At 31.2% G+C, this 22885-nt stretch overlaps 1 protein-coding gene and 1 long non-coding RNA gene across 2 annotated transcripts in view; both read right to left on the bottom strand.

Annotated features, from left to right (window-relative positions):
• Positions 1-200: 200 nt before the first annotated feature.
• The window catches only part of LOC129906832 (uncharacterized), a 179884-nt gene continuing 157199 nt past the window's right edge, over positions 201-22885 (bottom strand). Inside the window, exon 2 of the long non-coding RNA XR_008770858.1 lies at positions 201-896. This is a non-coding gene — a long non-coding RNA (uncharacterized LOC129906832). The remainder of the gene's footprint in view (positions 897-22885) is intronic.
• Positions 13693-22029, bottom strand: LOC129906827 (putative inorganic phosphate cotransporter). Its single transcript, XM_055982764.1, has 4 exons — positions 21865-22029; positions 15158-15294; positions 14026-15096; positions 13693-13958 (listed from the first exon to the last, which is right to left on the bottom strand). Exons 1-4 carry the CDS (start codon positions 21893-21895, stop codon positions 13719-13721), a joined length of 1479 nt encoding a protein of 492 aa, XP_055838739.1. The 5' UTR covers positions 21896-22029; the 3' UTR covers positions 13693-13718.

The following is a 22885-nucleotide window of genomic DNA, read 5'->3' as shown; positions in this document are numbered from 1 at the left end:
TCAATTTTTGCATATCTACCGGCACATTTTCTTCAGATGAAGATTAGACTACAGGGTGAGAAGTTACACTAGTGGTGCCCAAAAAATGCATGTTTGTAACTTTTTTTTTAAATTTTATTTTTGGTCTACCTCTTTACCCGAAAAAGATAGAGTGCTAAGTGTTTTTTTGTTATATGCAACTGTGTTTTGGCTCAAATTGCGTGTATATGTTATGTCTATATCAGTTTCGCTTTTTTTTTTAAATTGATTTTATGTGCCAAATTTCATGCTGGGGCTAGTTGTAACATTTTTCCGGGGCAAGTTGTACCATGTAAAAACCTACCTATACTGAAAAATTGTTTAAATAATATAATAAACAACCCTGGATATGAATGCTTGTAATTGAATTTGTATTTATTTTGAAATTGGAAACACATTTTTGAACCACCACTTGAATTCATAAAGCTTATAAAACAATTTATGAATTCGAATAACTTTTATTTAAGACTACTGTCAAATTTTCTGTGGAAATCTTGGATTTGCTCCACTTTTAACAAATTTGCACCAAAATTTCATGACTGAGGTTTGTTTTTATTGTTATTAATTAAAAATAAATAAATATAAACATCAAATAAAGGTATTTTTCTCTTATTTTTATTTCTTGGTACAACCTACCCCGGTATGTGTTACACTTTGCCCCGTATGTGGGGTAAGTTGAAACAACACGATTTTTTTTTTGGAAGCTTTATTTTTCAACATTACCGTTATGTTTTGCTAAATTTTTATGATGGATCTTGGAGCTAAAACATGGGTCTATAATTTAAAAAAGGTCTGGTTGACCCACTTTCAAATTTGTAGGAGAACCATCGATTTTAGAAAAAAGTGTTACATTTGGCCCCACTCTCCCCTAGGTATATCTACTGTTAAGACTGTGAATAGGAACCAATCGGCAAAAATATTGTTTTTGGGATAAGAAGCAAGGATAAAAAAGTCTATAAAAAAAATTGGGTGGAAGAGTGTTTTTTCGCGGACAAGAGGGAGAGGGTGAAGGTAAAAAATGTAGTGAAACAAATTGTCTGTCGAAAATCATCATATGACACATGTTTTTAAGGTATTTTTTGACGCTGAATCTAATGACATAAAAATAAGGTTAATAGGTACACGATTGCTCCGAGAAAAGTTATTGCCGATTAAAAACAAGGGTGCTTGTTTTTTTTACTTCAACAGGTAAAATATATTCAAAAACCGCATGTGAAAAATATGATACCTACCTATACACTGTTGAAATTTGAAATGAAAGTTTTGGATAAAGCAGATAGGTATAAAGGATTCATTAAATTCTTAAAAATATTTTTGATGAAAGGGTGTTTTTAAGATGGGTTGAGTTATGTGTGGGAAGGGAAGGTAGGTAGGGGAGATCTGCTTAAGATGACATACTTTTTTTTATGTTACATTTTGTAAACAACACCGGCACGCAATGCGTGGCAATATGTACCTAGTACATGCCTAGCAACATAGCCAATGCTCCTTTACATGAAATGCTAAAACATTTCATTTTAGGTAATGCCTTACCTAATATGAATGGTGTTATATTATTATCTATATATTCCGAAAAGTCCGGTGGAATGGAACGTCATTATGCGTCGTTTTGTAACTTTTCAAGCTTCTTATACTACATTCCGCGTAAGATAATGTATGTCAACTTGGATGGACGAGCGCAGCGTCATGTCATCTTACCCGATATGATCAAAAATGGTTTCAATCTAAAAAGCATAAAAACTAGGTAAACTGGATACACTGTTGCAAACTAAGGAAAGTAACAATAATTGAGGAACTGACATTTTAAAACTATGTCGTCTTGTCGAATATGTCATCTTAAGAAGATCTCCTACCTATCATAACAGGTAACATAAAGGAGATAGGGCATTTTGGACGTTGAGCGGCCATTAATGAAATTGGTATCAAATGAAATAGCTATAGCTTAGGAAAAACTTTTAGGTACATAGAAAGTTTCGCTGCTTTAAGAATGCAAGATATTGCAATATTAATATTGTTAATGCATCGTTTAATGTGTGAAAGAAAAATTAAGTTAGGTATATTCTTATTTTAAATGTATAATATGAAGCTCTGACCCTGAAGACATTGATCTTGAAAATCCGACCAATAGAACTAATATTACAAGAATTTTAAGACAACCACTTTTGTTTTTGTTCGAAAGTTTTTTAATCGATTCAAACTAACAAAAAATTGAACAACAAAACTCTCAAAATAGGCTTGAAATTGTTGTTTAAAAAAGCTAATAGTTTGGGTTCTAGTGGTTGGATATTCAAGATTGAGATCTTCAGAGTCAGGGAAAATGACAGAGCTTCATATTATACATTTAAAATAAGAATATACTTAACTTAATTTTTCTTTCACACATTAAACGATTTTAAACAATAACACGGTGTTACAAAAATGAGGTTTTAAAATATACGCGGGCGGAGACCTATCAGGTTTTGTAGAGCTAATCGCACTGAATACGAAACGGTATTTGAAAATCCCCTAACACCCCCAAAATCTGGAGTTACGGGCAAAAAACGGTTTTTTGGACCTTCGCCCATTGAAAAAATTCTAGCTTCGACAATTTTTTACCCATTTTCGATTTTTTTACAGTTTCTGATAGAAGATAAATATACCTTTTTAACAATGTATAAAACATGTAACTCGGTTAAACCACTTAGAATTTATAAGATGTCAAAGTTCAAAAATTCAATTTTTTTTGTCATTTTCCCAACTTCGGCATCAATTTAAAGTATATGTTTTCAAAACAACATGCTATTTAAAAAATATATTCTAAAACTTTATCTATTTTCCAATTGATCGAGGTATTTTTTATGAAAATCACTTCAACATGTTGAACATGTTGAAGTAAAAAAAACAAGCACCCTTGTTTTTAATCGGCAATAACTTTTCTCGGAGCAATCGTGTACCTATTAACCTTATTTTTATGTCATTAGATTCAGCGTCAAAAAATACCTTAAAAACATGTGTCATATGATGATTTTCGACAGACAATTTGTTTCACTACATTTTTTACCTTCACCCTCTCCCTCTTGTCCGCGAAAAAACACTCTTCCACCCAATTTTTTTTATAGACTTTTTTATCCTTGCTTCTTATCCCAAAAACAATATTTTTGCCGATTGGTTCCTATTCACAGTCTTAACAGTAGATATACCTATATCTACCTACTATATTTTTTTTATTCCTCTCTCTCTCATCAACCAATTAAAAAACTAAGTAGTACCTACCTACCTATATGTACCTACCAAACAACCCTATTACGGATGCCAACTACGTATCATTAGGTATTCTTAACGATTAAAACATTTATAAAATGATTCATTTAATATTTAATTTGAACTTTTATCAATTTATTATCAATTGAATCATTAAACAAGCGCATTAACTACGTACCTATATAAATACACACACACCTACCTTCGTGCTACATCTCATTCTGTTCACCATAAAAAAATCAAAACACAAAATCAATTTCGCGTTGACAGAAAAGAATTACCTACCTATACATACCTACCAACAACCAAACCAATTGAATTAAAATCTTTGCACATGCCTAGATATCTTTCGCCCTCCCTACCTCTCTCCTCATTATCCTAACATACCCACACACTTGCCCCATACGTCACCCAATTAAAAAAAAACCTAAACCATAAACAAACACCCCATATTCATAAAAAAATACTTGCAATAATCCACAATTGAAAAAAACAATAGCAGGTAGGTATACCCCTTTCTATATGTACATATATAATTTTGTTCATGCAAAAAAAAAAGCAAGAATTAAGATCTTGGCACATATTTTTCTCCCCCTCGCTCTATGCCTAAATGCACAATAGACACCACACCATACGTCTTCAAATGATTTTTTTCTAAACCACACGCCCCAAAATCATAAAAAAATATTTGCAATAACCCAAACAGCAAGGAAAACAATGCAAAAAAAAATAGTACCTATATATGTTACCGCTCATTTTGTTCATGAATAAAAAAAACAAGAATAAAGATCTTGGCACATTTTTTTTCTCTCCCTCGCTCTATATAGGTATACACAATACACCACACGTCTTTCCTTCCAACGAAAACCACCTAGACCACTAAATTCATAAAAAAAACATTATGTCGTTAGGTACATAATCACAACCTATATAGAAGATAAAAAAAACTCTATGTCCCTACCTACTTCTCAGTCCCTTCATAAAAAAAAAAAACAAACAAATTGCAAAAACCAAACACCTTCGCACATAAGTATCATTCCATCAATCAACGCAAAAATCTGTTTAAAAAAAACCTAAGCCTAAAAAAAAAATAAAGAAAAACAACCACCAACAAGAACCCTTTCTTGAAATTCTCCTCCTCTTTTTTAGCTGCGCAGTGCGCACAATACTTAAACCTTGAACTATATAATACCTGCCAAACTAATAAAAAAAAAAGCTTCAACTAATCTCTCAAATGTCAAACCAACCAATCACTTCACTCCCATCTCAAAATTTTTCTCCTTTTTCCTACTCCATAATATGCAAAACTAAAAAGAACTCCATATGATGTCATAAACACTACACCTACGGCTGCGTTACTTACTTTACCTATATGCATCCTTTATTAAATAGTTTCACTAATTTCATTAGCCAATAAAAATTTTCAAAAACAGCAAAAAACAAGAACAACAAAAAATGAACAAAAAAGGGCGGCCCTTTCTAAGAATGAACTCTGTTATTTTAACAGATTCTGTTGGGATGAAATGTGTGGTATGAAATGTAGTGGTATGAAATGTAGTGGTATGAAAAGTTTTGGTATGAAATGTAGCCGACCCCCCGAACCGCTACCGCATGTACCCTTCGGTGTGATCAAGCCTTTACTTTTCAGCCCAACAAAATTTTTATTTGCGATCGAATATTTGGAGAGTTTTAAAAATAGAATTTATGTGCACATGTATCATGTATACTTCTCACCTACAGAAAGTATGCGGTAGCGGTACGGGTAGCGGTGAGGGTACTTGTATGAAAAAAATTCCAAACTGAAGGCTTGGCCACACCGAAGGGTACATGCGGTAGCGGTACGGGTACTTGTATGAAAAAAATTCAAAACTGACACATCAACGTTCAGATGTGGAATTTTTTTCATACAATTACCCGTACCGCTACCGTATGTACCCTTCGGTGTGGCCAAGCCTTGACACATCAACGTTCAGGTGTGGAATTTTTTTAGTACAAATATCGTTACCGCTATACCGCATACCCTCCGGGCTTAACTAAATAAACCACAGTACTGTGTAAATAAACCACTTTTTGAAAAAGTACAAAAGTGAAAATATTTTTTTCTGAAATTTTTTTTTGTGAAAAAGAGTAAACAACTTGCTAGTCCCTTTAACATTTCTTTTCAAAAAGTAAATTATGTCTTTTATTTGGTTTAACAAAAGAAATGTGATGCTGATGCCTTTAATAAAAAAATATCGGTTCTGAATTAAAAATTAAGGCATAACACGCCAAAACGCACTCGTTTACGTTTTTGTATGAAAACAATTCTGCAAAGACATTCAGTGTTGCGGAGTTCCTTTTTTCATACTGTGGGCGGCTTTTTCTATCGTCGGTCGTCGTAAGTGTAGGACACCCTTAAAACGCTGCTGACAACGTTTTTGTGTTGCACAATATTTAAGAAGTAAGTTAAATCAAAATATATATAGAAAATAAATAATTATTTGGAATTTTCTTTAAGTTTTCGCCTTTAAGAGCTATTAATTTTGAAAACGATGTTCAAAACTCAACTGATAACTGATTTTACCTCGGCGTTGGAACAGAAATACAATTTCAGACATCTATAATGTAGATATACTAATACAAAACTAATGTTTTTCAACGGGCAATTGTTCACTAAAAAAATGTAAGTATTACAAAATTATTACAATTAATATGTGTAGAAAATTATCAGTTAGTAAAGCATATATTTTTCACTATAGGTACCTCTAAATTTTATAATATTCATTATTGCACTTTCTTTACCATTACTTTCTATTTACATTTTATTTACAAAAAGTAGACCTTATGTCTTTTTAAAAAGTCGTACATTACCTCCGTGAGACTTTTAAGTTCAGTGATTAAAGTTCAAGAACAAAAACTTGAGCAATTTTTTTGAGTTTGCAGTTTTTATATTAACCCAATGCGGCAATTAATTGGCCAAAAAAATTTTCAAATTGACCAAGGATTTAAGAAATAGATGGTTTGTCATGCTAACTTTATACGATATGAGGCCAAAAACAGTTTTTAATTTTTTTTGAAAAAACCAAAAGCGCGGCAATTTTTTTGAGTTTGCAGTTTTTATATTAACCCAATGCGGCAATTAATTGGCCAAAAAAATTTTCAAATTGACCAAGGATTTAAGAAATAGATGGTTTGTCATGCTAACTTTATACGATATGAGGCCAAAAACAGTTTTTAATTTTTTTTGAAAAAACCAAAAGCGCGGCAATTTTTTTGAGTTTGCAGTTTTTATATTAACCCAATGCGGCAATTAATTGGCCAAAAAAATTTTCAAATTGACCAAGGATTTAAGAAATAGATGGTTTGTCATGCTAACTTTATACGATATGAGGCCAAAAACAGTTTTTAATTTTTTTTGAAAAAACCAAAAGCGCGGCAATTTTTTTGAGTTTGCAGTTTTTATATTAACCCAATGCGGCAATTAATTGGCCAAAAAAATTTTCAAATTGACCAAGGATTTAAGAAATAGATGGTTTGTCATGCTAACTTTATACGATATGAGGCCAAAAACAGTTTTTAATTTTTTTTGAAAAAACCAAAAGCGCGGCAATTTTTTTGAGTTTGCAGTTTTTATATTAACCCAATGCGGCAATTAATTGGCCAAAAAAATTTTCAAATTGACCAAGGATTTAAGAAATAGATGGTTTGTCATGCTAACTTTATACGATATGAGGCCAAAAACAGTTTTTAATTTTTTTTGAAAAAACCAAAAGCGCGGCAATTTTTTTGAGTTTGCAGTTTTTATATTAACCCAATGCGGCAATTAATTGGCCAAAAAAATTTTCAAATTGACCAAGGATTTAAGAAATAGATGGTTTGTCATGCTAACTTTATACGATATGAGGCCAAAAACAGTTTTTAATTTTTTTTGAAAAAACCAAAAGCGCGGCAATTTTTTTGAGTTTGCAGTTTTTATATTAACCCAATGCGGCAATTAATTGGCCAAAAAAATTTTCAAATTGACCAAGGATTTAAGAAATAGATGGTTTGTCATGCTAACTTTATACGATATGAGGCCAAAAACAGTTTTTAATTTTTTTTGAAAAAACCAAAAGCGCGGCAATTTTTTTGAGTTTGCAGTTTTTATATTAACCCAATGCGGCAATTAATTGGCCAAAAAAATTTTCAAATTGACCAAGGATTTAAGAAATAGATGGTTTGTCATGCTAACTTTATACGATATGAGGCCAAAAACAGTTTTTAATTTTTTTTGAAAAAACCAAAAGCGCGGCAATTTTTTTGAGTTTGCAGTTTTTATATTAACCCAATGCGGCAATTAATTGGCCAAAAAAATTTTCAAATTGACCAAGGATTTAAGAAATAGATGGTTTGTCATGCTAACTTTATACGATATGAGGCCAAAAACAGTTTTTAATTTTTTTTGAAAAAACCAAAAGCGCGGCAATTTTTTTGAGTTTGCAGTTTTTATATTAACCCAATGCGGCAATTAATTGGCCAAAAAAATTTTCAAATTGACCAAGGATTTAAGAAATAGATGGTTTGTCATGCTAACTTTATACAATATGAGGCCAAAAACAGTTTTTAATTTTTTTTGAAAAAACCAAAAGCGCGGCAATTTTTTTGAGTTTGCAGTTTTTATATTAACCCAATGCGGCAATTAATTGGCCAAAAAAATTTTCAAATTGACCAAGGATTTAAGAAATAGATGGTTTGTCATGCTAACTTTATACGATATGAGGCCAAAAACAGTTTTTAATTTTTTTTGAAAAAACCAAAAGCGCGGCAATTTTTTTGAGTTTGCAGTTTTTATATTAACCCAATGCGGCAATTAATTGGCCAAAAAAATTTTCAAATTGACCAAGGATTTAAGAAATAGATGGTTTGTCATGCTAACTTTATACGATATGAGGCCAAAAACAGTTTTTAATTTTTTTTGAAAAAACCAAAAGCGCGGCAATTTTTTTGAGTTTGCAGTTTTTATATTAACCCAATGCGGCAATTAATTGGCCAAAAAAATTTTCAAATTGACCAAGGATTTAAGAAATAGATGGTTTGTCATGCTAACTTTATACGATATGAGGCCAAAAACAGTTTTTAATTTTTTTTTGAAAAAACCAAAAGCGCGGCAATTTTTTTGAGTTTGCAGTTTTTATATTAACCCAATGCGGCAATTAATTGGCCAAAAAAATTTTCAAATTGACCAAGGATTTAAGAAATAGATGGTTTGTCATGCTAACTTTATACGATATGAGGCCAAAAACAGTTTTTAATTTTTTTTTGAAAAAACCAAAAGCGCGGCAATTTTTTTGAGTTTGCGGTTTTTATAGTAACCCAATGCGGCAATTAATTGGCCAAAAAAATTTTCAAATTGACCAAGGATTTAAGAAATAGATGGTTTGTCATGCTAACTTTATACGATATCAGGTCAAAAACAGTTTTTAATTTTTTTTGAAAAAACCAAAAGCGCGGCAATTTTTTTGAGTTTGCGGTTTTTATAGTAACCCAATGCGGCAATTAATTGGTCAAAAAAATTTTCAAATTGACCAAGGATTTAAGAAATACAGGGTGTGTCATGCTAACTTTATATGGAATAGGGTTAACAAAAAATACATTTTATTTTTTTTTTGAGAAAACCAAAAGAGATATATTATTTTCGATTTCACGGCATAATTACGGCAATTAAACTTTAAATAATTAGCGAAAAAAAAATTTAAATTGATCAAAAATTAAAATTTGTCATGCTAACTTTATATAAAGTTAGCATGACAAACTTGGTTTACCGATTCTGACCAAACTAAGCGCGCGGCAATTTTTTTGACTTCACGGCATAAACACGGCAATTATGCGGCAATTACTGAGCCAAAAAAAAATTAACTTTTCAAAAGTTGTCATGCTAAGTTTATACGGGTGTCCAAACAGGCTTTAGTACTTGATTATACAGCATTATTTTGTTTTGGGTTGATAAATCAGAGTTGTTACCAAGTAACCAGTACATTTTTCTATGTTTCAAGTTTAGTTCTTCTCTTTTCTTTTTGATGTGCTCTTTCCACTTTGGCTTTGCATCCAAAGTCATTCCAAGGTATTTGGCCGTATTGGCGTAAGGTACAGCTTGATTATTAATGAATATTGGAATATTGTTTATCTTTTTATTTGTAAAGTTTATATGTGAAGATTTTGTTTTATTTAGTTTGATACGCCATTTTTCGGTCCAATCTCGGACTGTTTGTAGTTTTACTGCTGCCTTAGTCCTTAGAGACACATTTGTCGGGTACCAAAATTGCGGTATCATCTGCAAAAGTAGCCATTATGGTGTGATTACCAACTGTCATCAAAACCAAAATTAAAATTTATCATTGACTTTTTGCCAAGTTTCATGAGTGTAACAATGATTTTTTTTTATTTCTTGATTTTATGTACTATTGTACTATATGTACGTATGTACTAATATTTTAAAGTTGAACGATTTTGTGTTCATATGAAAGTAGTTGTTTACCTCTTCTTCTTCTCCATTATCGACTTCAATCATGATAAATAACACTGGTCAACAAAATTTGACTTTTTTTTTTGCCACAAGAACCAAAATATACTTTTCTAGTATTTTTCGGGGTGCTGAATCCGAATCTGAAGTCAGAAAAATTTGATTGGCCTCCGTTCTTGAAATATTACCGTTATAAAATGCTAAAAAACGTCATTTTGGCTGTTTTCGAGGTTCTGTTTTTATGTGGGGTAATTCATTAGAAACAAATTTGTAACGGTTATTATCAGAACTGATATTCTACTTTCAAAAACTGTTTAAATTTTCCCGATATTTCTTTTATTGCTCGAGATATCTTAAGTTTCAGTTAATAAGCCAAAGAGAAACTAAACTTAATTTAAAGATTAAGTCTCTGATCACAGAATTTTTGCCACAAGAACCAAAATATACTTTTCTGAAGGTTTTTGGGTTGCTGAGCACGAATCCGCAATCAGAAAAATTCTATTAGCCTCCGTTCTTGAAATATAACCGTTATAAAAAAAACCTTTTTTTTGCACTTATATATAAAATTTTTCTGATTGCGGATTCGAGCTCAGCAACCCAAAAACCTTCAGAAAAGTATATTTTGGTTCTTGTGGCAAAAAAAGTTTAATTTGGTTGGCCAGTGTTGTTTCTGATTCAAAGACCGCTGCTTAAATTTTAAATATCTCGGGCAGTAAAACAGATATCGGAAAGATTTAAACATTTTTTGAAAGAATAAAATCAGTTCTTATAGCCACCGTTACAAATTTATTCACAATGTATTACCCTTACATAAAAACATAACCTCGAAAGCAGCCAAAATTACGTTTTTTTACATTTTCTAACGGTAATATTTAAAAAACGGAGGCCAATAACAATTTTCTGACTTCAAATTCGTGTTCAGCACATCAAAAACTACTAGAAAAGTATATTTTGGTTGTTGTGGCAAAAACCTTGTTGACCAGTGTAATTAGCAGCATTTAAGTGTGTTTACACTCAGTTATTGATTAAAAAAAATTAGGCTTGAAAACGTGTACATATTTTATAAACGAAAATAAATCAAATAGCTAGTCAGGATTAGAGTTTTTGACAATTCCCCGAGCTTTATTGGGGCCTATGAATTCAAAGAAACTACGAAGCCTACCAAATCTGCGTGTAATATTTCCAATCAATAGAAAAATGTGAAAAAGAAACTGATATTTTGGGAATGGTCAAAATTTACAAAAGCAGAAGAAAAATCCAATAAATGAGAATCAAACAAAATAGGCGTTTGTCCCCAGCGAATTAAAAAACTAAATCTGCTACGAAAAACTTCTTGAGGTTTATTTTGCAAAATATATGTATATTTATTTAATTGGAGCTATTAATTAATAATTAAATATCAATTTCGAAAGTTTGATTTTTTAAAAGTAGATAAAGATTCATGTTTTTAAATGCAAAATCTTCTCTTCTTGAATTTTATTAAAACTTTATAAATAGCCCAGGGAAATTAGTAAATTTAATCGCATTTTTCGCGGGACAAATTTTTTTTCATGGAATGTGTTGTACTTATCATAAAAGTCATTTTTTTGGGATAATTGGAGGTTGGGAACAGCCGCCATCTTGGAAAAGAGATTGGTATCGTTTTTATTGAATAGTTCCATTGTTGTTCATTTTAACAAAAAATGACAAAGGTAAGACTTATTAACAATAAAATTATCTAAAAAATGACAGAGCATCAGTTTTTATATTTATACTTTGAAATAATGTAAATTTAGCTCATTCACATTAACTGGAAAACTTACGTTATTTAACCCCCCGAAAACCGTATAAAGCACAAAATTAGAGTTGTCAGACATTTGAAGTCGATATTAAGACTAGCATGGGTACAAAACTGCGTACTTATGTTTTGGTTATACCTCTACTCCCAAAATTTGCTCGGCCTACTAGCAAAAAACTACACTTAGGAGCAAAAAAATGGAATCAAACTTTGAGTTCTGTAAAAACGAAAATTCGTGAGGATGCAATTGACACACATGAATTTTAATTGCACAATTTAAAAGCTTAAAACAAAAGCTTTAAATCAATGGTAGACACTTAAAAACCCGTTCACTTTATAAAGATCCAATAAACATAAATGAAGTATGTAAGGAAAAAAAACTGAAATTGAAACATGGAGAATATCTGAAAAATTTACCATTTTAAAAAAATGAAGTGCAATTTTTTGACAGACAACGTCAATAGTAACGTAAGGAAAAAAAAACTGAAATTGAAGCAGAGAGTATCAAGAAAATTTAACATTAAACAAAAATGAAGTGCAATTAATTGACAGATAGCGATGAAACTATCGTACGCATTATTATGTTTTTACCAACAATTCAAAGTAAAAAATCCAAGCTTTTAGATGAGACCATGAGATTTGAAGAAACTTTATTTTATCCATTGCATTTTTTGTTTTAAATAAAAATAATTTATTTGATTCCGTTTTTTTGCTCCTAAGTGTAGCTTTTTCTCACTTTTGACTAGTACATGGAGAGTTTCGGAATTTGATAACTTCTACAATATGACGGTTACAATAACGATTGTGGGCTCATTTTATAGATAATTTTAAGTACTATTCTTAGAGAATTACCCAGACAAATCAAAAGTTCGTCAGATATATGAAAAAATGTCATTTTGCCCCAACCTTGAGACACAAACCCGCACTTTAACCAACTATAAAATTTTATTTAATAAACTCAAGGAATTGTGTTGTATATCATTTTTTATATAATTTTATTGTTAATAAATCTTACCTTTGTCATTTTTTGTTAAAATGAACAACAATGGAGCTATTCAATAAAAACGATACCAATCTCTTTTCCAAGATGGCGGCTGTTCCCAACCTCCAATTATCCCAACAAATTGACTTTTATGATAAGGACAACCCCCCGAACACATTCCATGAAAAAAATTTTGTCCCGCGAAAATGCGATTTCATCCCCATATTTTGACTAATTTCCCTGAGCTAAAATGCTTTTGTATTTAAAATTTCGTTGAAAGTGAATTATACGTTTAGAACTTCAAAAATTAAAAAAAAAAAAAAAAACGGTTTTATAGAAGCAATGAGTCGTTTTTGAGAAAATAGACCTTTCCAAAATTATTATATCGAAGAAAGTAACTGATATTTTTGTTCCTTAACAATTCATTCCAAAAACCCTCGCAAAACGATAGGTAGGTACGTACCAAGTTTGATGTTAATTGGTCCATCTGTTTAGGCTGTAGCTCCTGATACAGACTAGTAGACAGTCTAACAAACATAGCTACAAACAGACAGATCGCAAGTAAAAATAGTTCCGCAAATCATTTTTTAATTAACTAATCGGTTTTTGAGTAATAGTCAAATAGATATGGGAATCAAAATAAGAAATAATGGAAATTAGCTTAACACTATTAAAATAAGATTACGCCGTTATAAATTCTTTTTTCTACAATATCGTTCCTAAAGTTTAACAGTTTTTTTGACACTATCATTTATGAAAATACGTATGTATTTAATTGGTCGAGAATCAACCACATTAAATTCGTCGCGAAAGCTCAAGATCAAATTTTTGGTAAAAACTTTCCGATAAGTATATTTTCAGAGTGGTGTAAATTTTTGTTTGTTATGTTCACCAAAGACTTCCTATATTCTAAGCAACGAATTCAACATTAACATTGCGTTTTAGAAAAGAAGCCTAGTACGCTGCTGGAGCGAAACGAAAGTTTTTCTAAGCCTCCAAAGTAAAAAAAACGCTTTTTGAGCACGAAAAATGACCTAGAGAATATCTAAATGTGAGTGACAAATGATTTAAAACTCTCCAAATATTCTAGCACAGGAAAGAATTTCATTAGTCAAGCTACGAAAAATGCGTCGGAAAGCATAGCAAAAATTTCGTTTACGATTCTGTTCTAGCCAAAATACTTTGAATTGAAATAAAAAAATGCTTTTTTTTTTTTATTTTTATTATGTATCTTGAATGGAATATGAATATCCATGGTTAATGTAACTTTCCCTAGGTTCTTCCTTTGCAGTCTGTTTTTCTCCATTTTCCTGACCAATTTCAGATTTATTTTTATTCAACATGAAATTTTCATCATCCCATGGCTGAGTACTTGTCTTTCCAAGGAAAATGTATTGCAAATTAGCGAAAAACAATACCAGAGCTGTGATAGCAAACACAATTTGCCATTCTGTTCGTTCAGTCTAAAGAAAAAAACAAGAAAACCGTTAAAATAAGTAATAATTATTGTAAACTTATTTTCTTTCCTACCCCATCACCAACTATCAATCCAACGAACAACGGTGTAACCATATAAATTACACTCATCGCAGTTGTAGTGATACCAATCAGAGTTGCCGCATGATTTGACGAAAGATCAATAGCATTCAATCCGCTTCCAATAACCTCACCTCCATTTACACCAACAGTAGCTGTCATGAGAACTATGGCCAGAGTCTTTTGCTGTTCATCCAAGAATCCAACTAAAATAAGAGTCACAGCTGGAATCCACGTTGAGATTGTGCTCACCGTCCTTCGAAGTGCTGTCAAACTCATGATCTTCTTGTTCATAATATAATCCGAAAGGAACAGACACAAATTGGTCATTGCAAACATGACCAAGTAGAGAAGTGCCGAAAACAATGAATTCGATTTGATGTCCAAATTCAAAATACCATGGAAGTATGATGGTATTTCGTTTTGAATAGTCTTGAAGCCTAAAGCTTGAGCACTTTCTATAACAATAAGCGATAAAAACGGAACCGATGTCAAAATAGCCTTCCAGGGAATTGGAATTTTCTTTTGTTCATCGTCACTTTTTTGCTGTGAAGTAAGGATGAATTGTTTTTCTTCCAAACTTATGAATCTAGAATTACTTGGACTGTTGTCGGCGAAAATAACCCAAAGTATACACCAAGCGACACTTATTCCTCCAGAAACATAGGATATTCCAGGCCAGCCCCAGCTTGATTGTGCTATGAAGCCTGGCACTCCCATTGCCAAAATGGTTCCCATTTCAATTCCAGAATGGGCAAAAGCTCCCAGTCGGATTCGTTCTTCAACTGGTGCCCATTTGGCAATATGGTCATGAATACATGGCGTAAATAAGCCCTGGAACATTCCTTGAATAATCGATATTATTGTGTATGCTTGCCATCCACCCAAGGGTATGAGGACTGGAGTTATTAAGGTCAAAAGTGCAGAGCCCAAAGTAGAGATGAGAATAGTGATCTTTGCACCAAATTTACGACACATGAAACTGCCAATAAATTGAGTGAGTATCATTCCCCAATAGAAACTGCTAAGGATGTATCCTTTTTGTGTTTTATCCCAATCAAATTCCTATAAATAAGAAGCTGTTTCGTTAGATGTTAGGATTTATAGGTGTTTAAATAAAACTTACTTCAAATGATGCATTTGATGAGTCTCCATCAGTCATTGCCAGAATTGCAACTGATGTTTTGAGTCGATCTATAAAGTTCACTACAAAGCAGAGAAATAGAAGCAGTGCCTGAACATGGCGGGTACCTAGAAATGGACCTGGAAATAGAATGAAAATGGTGCATTATAAAATTGGTACTGAAATAATTAAAGGCTTTCATTGTATGAGTAAATTTATTGTTTCAACCTGCAGGAGAGCTTAATTAAATATAATCCACTGTACCTGTATGTACATACAAGGAATAATAACAAATATTGACCATAGTTTCCCGAAGTTCGACTTGAATAAAAAAATAAATTTGAGGCACGACACGACCGTCCTTGTGCATTTATAAATACCAACGGAAATTGAGTTTTAAAAAAATAATCTTGTAAAATTGCTCCACACGTTGCATTTTTTGATTTTAGATCTGCGGTGGTTTACAGCCAAGCTCAGTGTGCGGCGCGGAGCAGTTTTCCGCCAAATACCCCATTGCATTGGGTACCTCAAATTTTTAAAATAATGTACCTATTAATAACAACAACTAAATGAAGATATGTATTTTAAATTAAAAAAAAAAAAAACATTTTTAAAAGCCTTTTTGAAAAAGAATAAATTAAGATTTGAGTAAATGCTTCTTTATATTATTTGCTTTATAGATTCATTTAAATAAAAAATTTAAAAAACAGTTTCGAGTAACATTAAAAAAAAAAATCTCTAAATTTTTAGATGTTACGCATACGCCACAGTGACCCTTATTAATCGTTTAATTTTATACCTGAAGCTATAGCAAATCAATTGATTTTTTTTTTTTTAATTCATAATTGTAATAATAAACGACGTGTTCATTTATTTTTATATTAAAAGTAGGATGTAGGATGCGCCACAGTGCTCGTATTTTTTTAGTCAAAATCGTTAAAACTGTTTTTGAGGAAAACAACTTTTTTTATTTTGGTCATAGGTGAGCGGTATGCTCATTTTGTTTCTTAAAAAAAAAAAATGGAATTCACCAAAAACCTATATTTTCAAAGTTTGAAGCAAATCGCTTCAGGGATTTGAGCAGTAACTCGATGTAGAGACAAACAGACATGGTCGCCAGCACGCAACTTCGTACAATAGAGTAAACTCGATACAAGTGAGCAGTGGCATCTATTTTCCATACCTACGATTGAACCGATAACATGGTGAGACACTGAAAATACACCCAACAAATTACATAGTGTAGGCTGTTTGTATGGTCGAATAATGCATAATAATATTAATAATATAATAAAATAATATAATAATATTTTTGTTATATTTTTGGAACCCTCCATTTTTTTTTTTTTTTACAAAAACGATTTTTACAGACCTTACGATGTAATCTATCAATATCTTAGTTAATGTGTTTTTGGAAAGGGGGTTTTTAGACCTTTAAAATGATGTATATAAGTCTATTGTTTAAACAATAGGCCGATTTTCTTCACTATTACTCAACTTGAAGCAAACTCGAGAGTTGGCGAACTTGAGAGTTGACATCAACTCGAAAGTTGAGACACGAGTTGAGAATTTGTTTTCTTCACTATTTTTTTCTTAACACTCGAGTTTTAAAAACAGAAGTTGGCCAACATCAAGTTTGAAAAATTATCCCTGGGATATTTGTGACAGTCAGTTTTAAATATGAAAAGCAATCGTGTATGTCATTTAAAACGAAGTTGTGCATTTTTTGTTAGTTCAAAAAGTCAAATTCGTTTTTAAATTAGAAATAAAATTATATCGTTGTTTAGAATGCATTTTTCTTTGTTTTTTTTGCTATAAATTAATTTTTAACATATCTCTCTTCTTGTGTAACTTTGTGCTTTGTGTGTGTGCCTCTCAATAATTTTGAAATGATGTTAAAGGAAATCGGTGGAAAAGGTGTCATAAAATCTTATCATAACTGTCTGCCTTGGAATAATATGTTTTCATAAATTTGATTTAAAGTGCATCAATGAGCGATTTAAATGAACGTGGAAGTAAACCCTTTGATATGTGCATATGTATGTACGTAATGTGTAAATTTTTCTTTAAAAAAAAATTCCTAAGAGCCATTTCATGTGTTATTTTTCAGGCATACAAAATATTTTTTTTTGTTTTTATCGCGATATTCAGCATAAAAAAACGTTTGAAACAAAAAATTGAAAGAAAAAACATGACATTTCATAAAAAATCTAAAGTTTGCTTTCTCAACTTCTACTTATTTTGGAAGTTGAGAAAACCAGAAGTTGATCAACTCGAGAGTTGAGAAACGAAATTTGAAACTGTCAACTTTTAGTGAAGAAAAACAAAATCACAAGTTGAGAATAAAAATCATCAAATTGAGTTCAACTTGTAGTGAAGAAAATGGCTCTAAGTGTATGTGTTTCTTAGAGGATATAATATATGGAGTGCTTGTGCTGTTAGTTCCGTGAAGCTTTTATAGAGGGCTCTAGTTTCTTTAAGTTTTTCGATGAGAGCATGCCTACATTTTATTTTCATTTGATAGCTGTCATCAACAAGCGTGTTTATTTACAGCTGCGGAACCGGACTCGCACTGAAAAACGAAGGCAGCGACCCCTATCCATGCATATGGCGTTACAATGTATTAAGTATAGGAACAAGCACTATATATATTATATCCTCTAAGATGTTTTTATCCCATAAATCTTGAAAAAGTGATTTTTGTCCTCAATTTTTTCAACTTTTCCCATTTTTTATTGCACAATAAAATAAACAAAAAAATAATGTTAGGTTATAGGTATTCTGAAAATTATATAACTTTGTGTAGTGTTGGCTCGCCAATGCACGCACGCGCCCTTGTCAGTGGTCAGATTAGAACTCAACTACTTTCCAGTTGAGCATGCACACGAGACAATCATAGATGAGATAAGAGATTAGATATCAATATACTCAATATACTTACTCATTATTGTATTGAGGTTGAGCATGTTTATCCATGCTCCATAAAATATGATGTTAATACACTACACTTTGAATTAAATATAAATTTGTATCAAGTTACATGATGACGCTCCAGAATTGTTGAACTAACATTCATCGTAATCTCATGACTCTTTTCTATCTCGAGTTCAATTTGTTTTAATGTATCCTTCAGTGTTGCCAGAGTTGGCTATTTATCGCCAAACTAGCTCCTTGAACTTTTAACTCGCTCCTTAAAATTTTGATATTCGATTTATCGGATTTTGTCTCTTTTAATTTTGAACTTGACGATTTCAGGCTCCTTTAAAATCAAAGAATTTTATTGCAAAAATCCACTAAAAATGTGAGCAGACAACCAAATTGAACACATTTTTGATTTAATTTTCATTTAAAATTTAATTTTACTCCCGTAAATGATCATGAAAACCAGAATATATCAACAAAATGAAAAAATAATTGCACTTGAAGTTTGATAAGCAAAATTTATTTGAAAATAAAAAAAAAAAAAAATTTAAATCCCATGCGACAAAAATTTTTTGCATTTTTTTGGACCATTTTTGGCTCCAAGATTTTTCAAAATCGGCTCCTTGCCCCGAAAATATTCTGGCAACACTGGTATCCTTTACTTGTGGTACATTGCAAGTAAAAATGAGATTTAAGAGTATGAATCTCTCAATATGGAATCAGTGGTAAAATGACTACTGCCTTTAAGGAAGCTGTTGTAGAAAATTGTTTATTAATTAGGTTATGGGTCCTGTAAAGGAACTTCTAATCTACATAGGTACAAGCTTCACACTACGGGTATCGGTATTTGACAGTATAACCACCCAAAAAGTGGGATAAAGAAGGAATACAAAAATAGTGATTTACTGTCGTAGCTATTGCATCGAGTTGTGTAGAGCAATGGTAATGAAAATGATAATAATGATGATAATTCATAAGCTTTCATTATAAGGAAGAAATATTTCGCAATAAAATTATCTTACAATCTAATGGGGGATATGACTTCAATAAAATCCTTCAAGGATATACAGGGTGTCCCAAAAGTAATGGATCAAACGAAATATGTTGATAGGCCAACTTTAGGACTCTCAAAATTTGGTAACTTGTTCATCCCAAATCCTTACGGTTTTTGATTTAGTGCAATTCTTCTGAAAATTCGAAAAATCCCTACTTTGCAACAGTATTTTGCTTCCTGCTCCCATTATCAATTTTTGTTTTTTAAAATTCTTTTACAAAAACATTGCCAAATAATTATGAACAATTAATTAATCAAAATGTTTTTTTATCCCATACGCCATTTCGCTGCAAATTAGCTAACAGTTTCAAGTTTTATAAAAAATCAATTTCTAACTTTTATTTGAGAGCAACACCGCAAAAAAAATTTGTACGGTGTGAGAATGGTTCATTATTTTAAAAAGTTGCCCTGTTATTCTAGTTTTCAAAAATGCAAAGTTGCAGTTAGATCGCATAATATTACAATTTGAATTCAACAAAACAGGGTTTTAAAATAATAAACCATTCCCACACCGTACAAATTTTTTTTGCGGTGTTGATCTCAAATAAAAGTTAGAAATTAATTTTTTATAAAACTTGAAACTGTTAGTTAATTTGCAGCGAAATGGCGTATGGAATAAAAAATATTTTGAATTATTAATTGTTCCTAATTATTTGGCAATGTTTTTGTAAAAGAATTTTAAAAAACAAAAATCAATAATGGGAGCAGGAAGCAAAATACTGTTGCAAAGTAGGGATTTTTCGAAATTTCACAAGAATTGCGTTAAATCAAAAACCGTAAGGATTTGCGATGAACAAGTTACCAAATTCTGAAAGCCCTTAAGTTGGCCCATCAGCATATTTCGTTTGATCCATTACTTTTGGGACACCCTGTATATGAGAAGATTGAAATTAAGAGCATATTCGGTTAGATAACTCTTAATGGAAACGGATTCAGACTTTTTTAAGAGGAAAACTTTCATAATTGCAAGTAGTCTATTCCCTCACCTCAAAACAAACAAACCAACAATCAAATTAATTCAGTTGTGATTGACGTCAGTGTCTTGGGTATATATCGGCAGAAAAACCAACATAGTCCCACATAACTTCTTTGGTAGAAGCATAAAGACCAAGATTTGCATATTTATTAAACAACAACAAATGTCGAAAGTATGTTCGTTGAACCTAGACAATAGCGAATGAAATCACAGAGATCTTTGATGTTTTAAAAGGTGTAAGATAAGAAAACCGTTTTGTACATAGTACTTGCAAGAAATGTTTGTTAAACTTCTTGTTTAGCCTTGTTACTAAGCCTTTTTTTTCTTCCAGTAAGGGTTGAGATAAATATTTTAGAAGAGCTCGAAGTAATGGTACACCAACGCAGGAACGCACATAGATAAAGTGCTAAACAACTTAAAACTTTCTCAGATCTTTGGTGTACATTTGCTTAACATTTTTAACAAATCCTTCGATTCGCTATTGTCATTGTAAAACTGTTGGGTTGCTTTAAAATAAATATTTTTCGAGGTCAGTTCAACATGAATCGGTGATGAGTAGAGGCAAACATTAAACGATCTCTCTGGTTTAATTTCCCGACTACTTTGTAAAAAACAACTTTGTTCACCTTCGCTTCAGGAAAACACGTTTGTATTTTTTTTCATCGTGGTGATAAAAGTAGAAATATTTCAAGGTTCATCTCTCTCCATGCACTCGGGAGCAACCAAGGAAAAATTTGCTTAGAAAACTGTAAGATACTTCGGTAAGCCAAAACAAACTCAAAAGCTATAAAAACTGAGATACCTATTTCCAGTTTTAATGAAAACATAAAATAGGTATTATGATAGCAAAAAATCTAAACAATTGTGAACTCTATAAGCTGTTCAGGTATAGTTCAAGCTTTAATCAATGCTAGAAACAAGTTGTTTACGCTTGCTCACCGGCTTAGCGACATGGAAAACAAAGCTTTGTCTAAGAGAATCTTTGATTACCTCTTTAATTTGAGGTTGAATGGAAGAACTTCCATTTAACGACTGGGCCTCACCCATGACTCACAGCATCAGACATTATTTGTTGTTTAATAACGAACCTAGAAATCAAGCAAGAAATATTTCAGGAGAACTATTTATAGCACGTGTAGATATTGCTGAAAATAATGGCTATATTTGAATAAATTTGGTTTGTTTTGTTTAATAAAGTAAAGATTATGACAAAGAAACGGATAAGCTCTGTTCTTGTAGACAGTATAGATTAAATCTGTCTTATCAAATTAATTTTACGCTTAAAGTTTCATTGAGCTTTGAGTGTAGACAATTTGATGATAACAAAATGAAAATAAAAAATGAAGTCTTCTACATATATATATTTCAAGATGATCACAGTCTTTCAAACCTTGTTATCGATCTTAACATTTTTTAGTGTTCTGTACAAATTAAACCAAGGCTTCTACCCAAATTATTTCTAGATTCATTTCATTTCACTTTGGTACTTTCTTATAAAACTGGCTTATAAATCATTAACATTCACATATTTCCAGATATATTTTTCAAATTTTTTTTTTAAGCTCTTCAAACCACATTTAATCTTCGGCCAAAACAAATTAATTGAAACAATTATTATTTTTTTCGAACTTGATTTGTATTAAACTTGTTTATCTGAATAAAATAGAATTCATATAGCACTTCCCGGTCACGTTTTTATTCCACAAAATTTTTGTATTTATGCTATTTTCACATAAATCAGGTAATAGGTAAAGGTACCTTTGTTTTGAAGTTTTTCACTCTCTATCATTATAATATTTAGATGTCTCACTCAACAAATCCGAATTATAATTTGAATATAAACGAATAAATAAACGATTGTGTGTTATCAATCGATAACCTAACTTCTTGGCTTCTTGCTGCTTTAAAGTGTTCTTAGCGACTGATCATTGCTCTTCTATACAATAAGCTATGCATTCAAATAAAATGGTTGTTTCTTGATAGCCACACTTCTTTATTTTATTGGTTTAAAATATATTAATTTTTATATATATATATATTTTTTTTTTTTTTTTTTTTTGAACAACAAAATTTGCATAATTTAATTTTAAATAATAAAATTAATTTTGTATTCAAAGGGGTCTTTAGATTTAGCTTGAAATGTTTTCTGTCGGCAAATGAAGATGTTTTGTGATAGAATTTACTTTTGAGCTAGGTTTTTATATGAAAGCACGGTTTTGGGACCTCTTCTTATTCGTAGCGTCAACTTCTTTTTTTTTTAACGATCAGATTTATTAGAATTGTGCATTTCATTTTTTTCTAAATTTTGGAAGGTATGCAAATTGAAAGTTATATAGCTTATTCTGATGTGAAATACATAACTCAGCAACCAGACCTCAAAGGAACTTCTAGTTTTCATTTATGAATAAACCTTAAAGAAAACATTCATTTGATGTTTCAATCGATAGGTTTGAAGGAAATTTTTGAAAATGCAATTTTTTTCGAAAATCCAAAAAATAAATTTTTTTAAAAATTCATAGTTCGAAGATATCTGCAAATAACTCAGCAACAAGACCATAAAGTGACTTTTTGGTTTCAATTACGAATAGAGCTTAAAGATACCTTTCTTTTGATGTCTCACTCGATGGATTTGGAGGAAATTTTTGAAAATGCATTTTTTTTATGGCAAGGGGTTAACCTTGTTTTTTTTTCGAAAATCTATTTGCATAGACAATGAGAAATATCTTCAATTCCAAACTTACTTAAACCCTGTATTCCGAAAAAATCTTCTTCTGAATTT

This window comes from Episyrphus balteatus, chromosome 1, assembly GCF_945859705.1.
Source record: "Episyrphus balteatus chromosome 1, idEpiBalt1.1, whole genome shotgun sequence".
Classification (NCBI taxonomy): Eukaryota; Metazoa; Arthropoda; class Insecta; order Diptera; family Syrphidae; genus Episyrphus; species Episyrphus balteatus.
This window is presented reverse-complemented; position numbering and strand designations above follow the sequence as displayed.

Excerpts from the sequence above, each read along its gene's own strand:
- LOC129906827 (XM_055982764.1), bottom strand. The coding sequence starts at position 21,895 with ATGATAGAGAGTGAAAAACTTCAAAACAAAG. Across the intron at positions 15,295-21,864 it reads TGAAAAACTTCAAAACAAAG|GTCCATTTCTAGGTACCCGC; the intron begins GTACCTTTACCT and ends TTCTATTTCCAG. Across the intron at positions 15,097-15,157 it reads CATCAAATGCATCATTTGAA|GAATTTGATTGGGATAAAAC; the intron begins GTAAGTTTTATT and ends TCTTATTTATAG.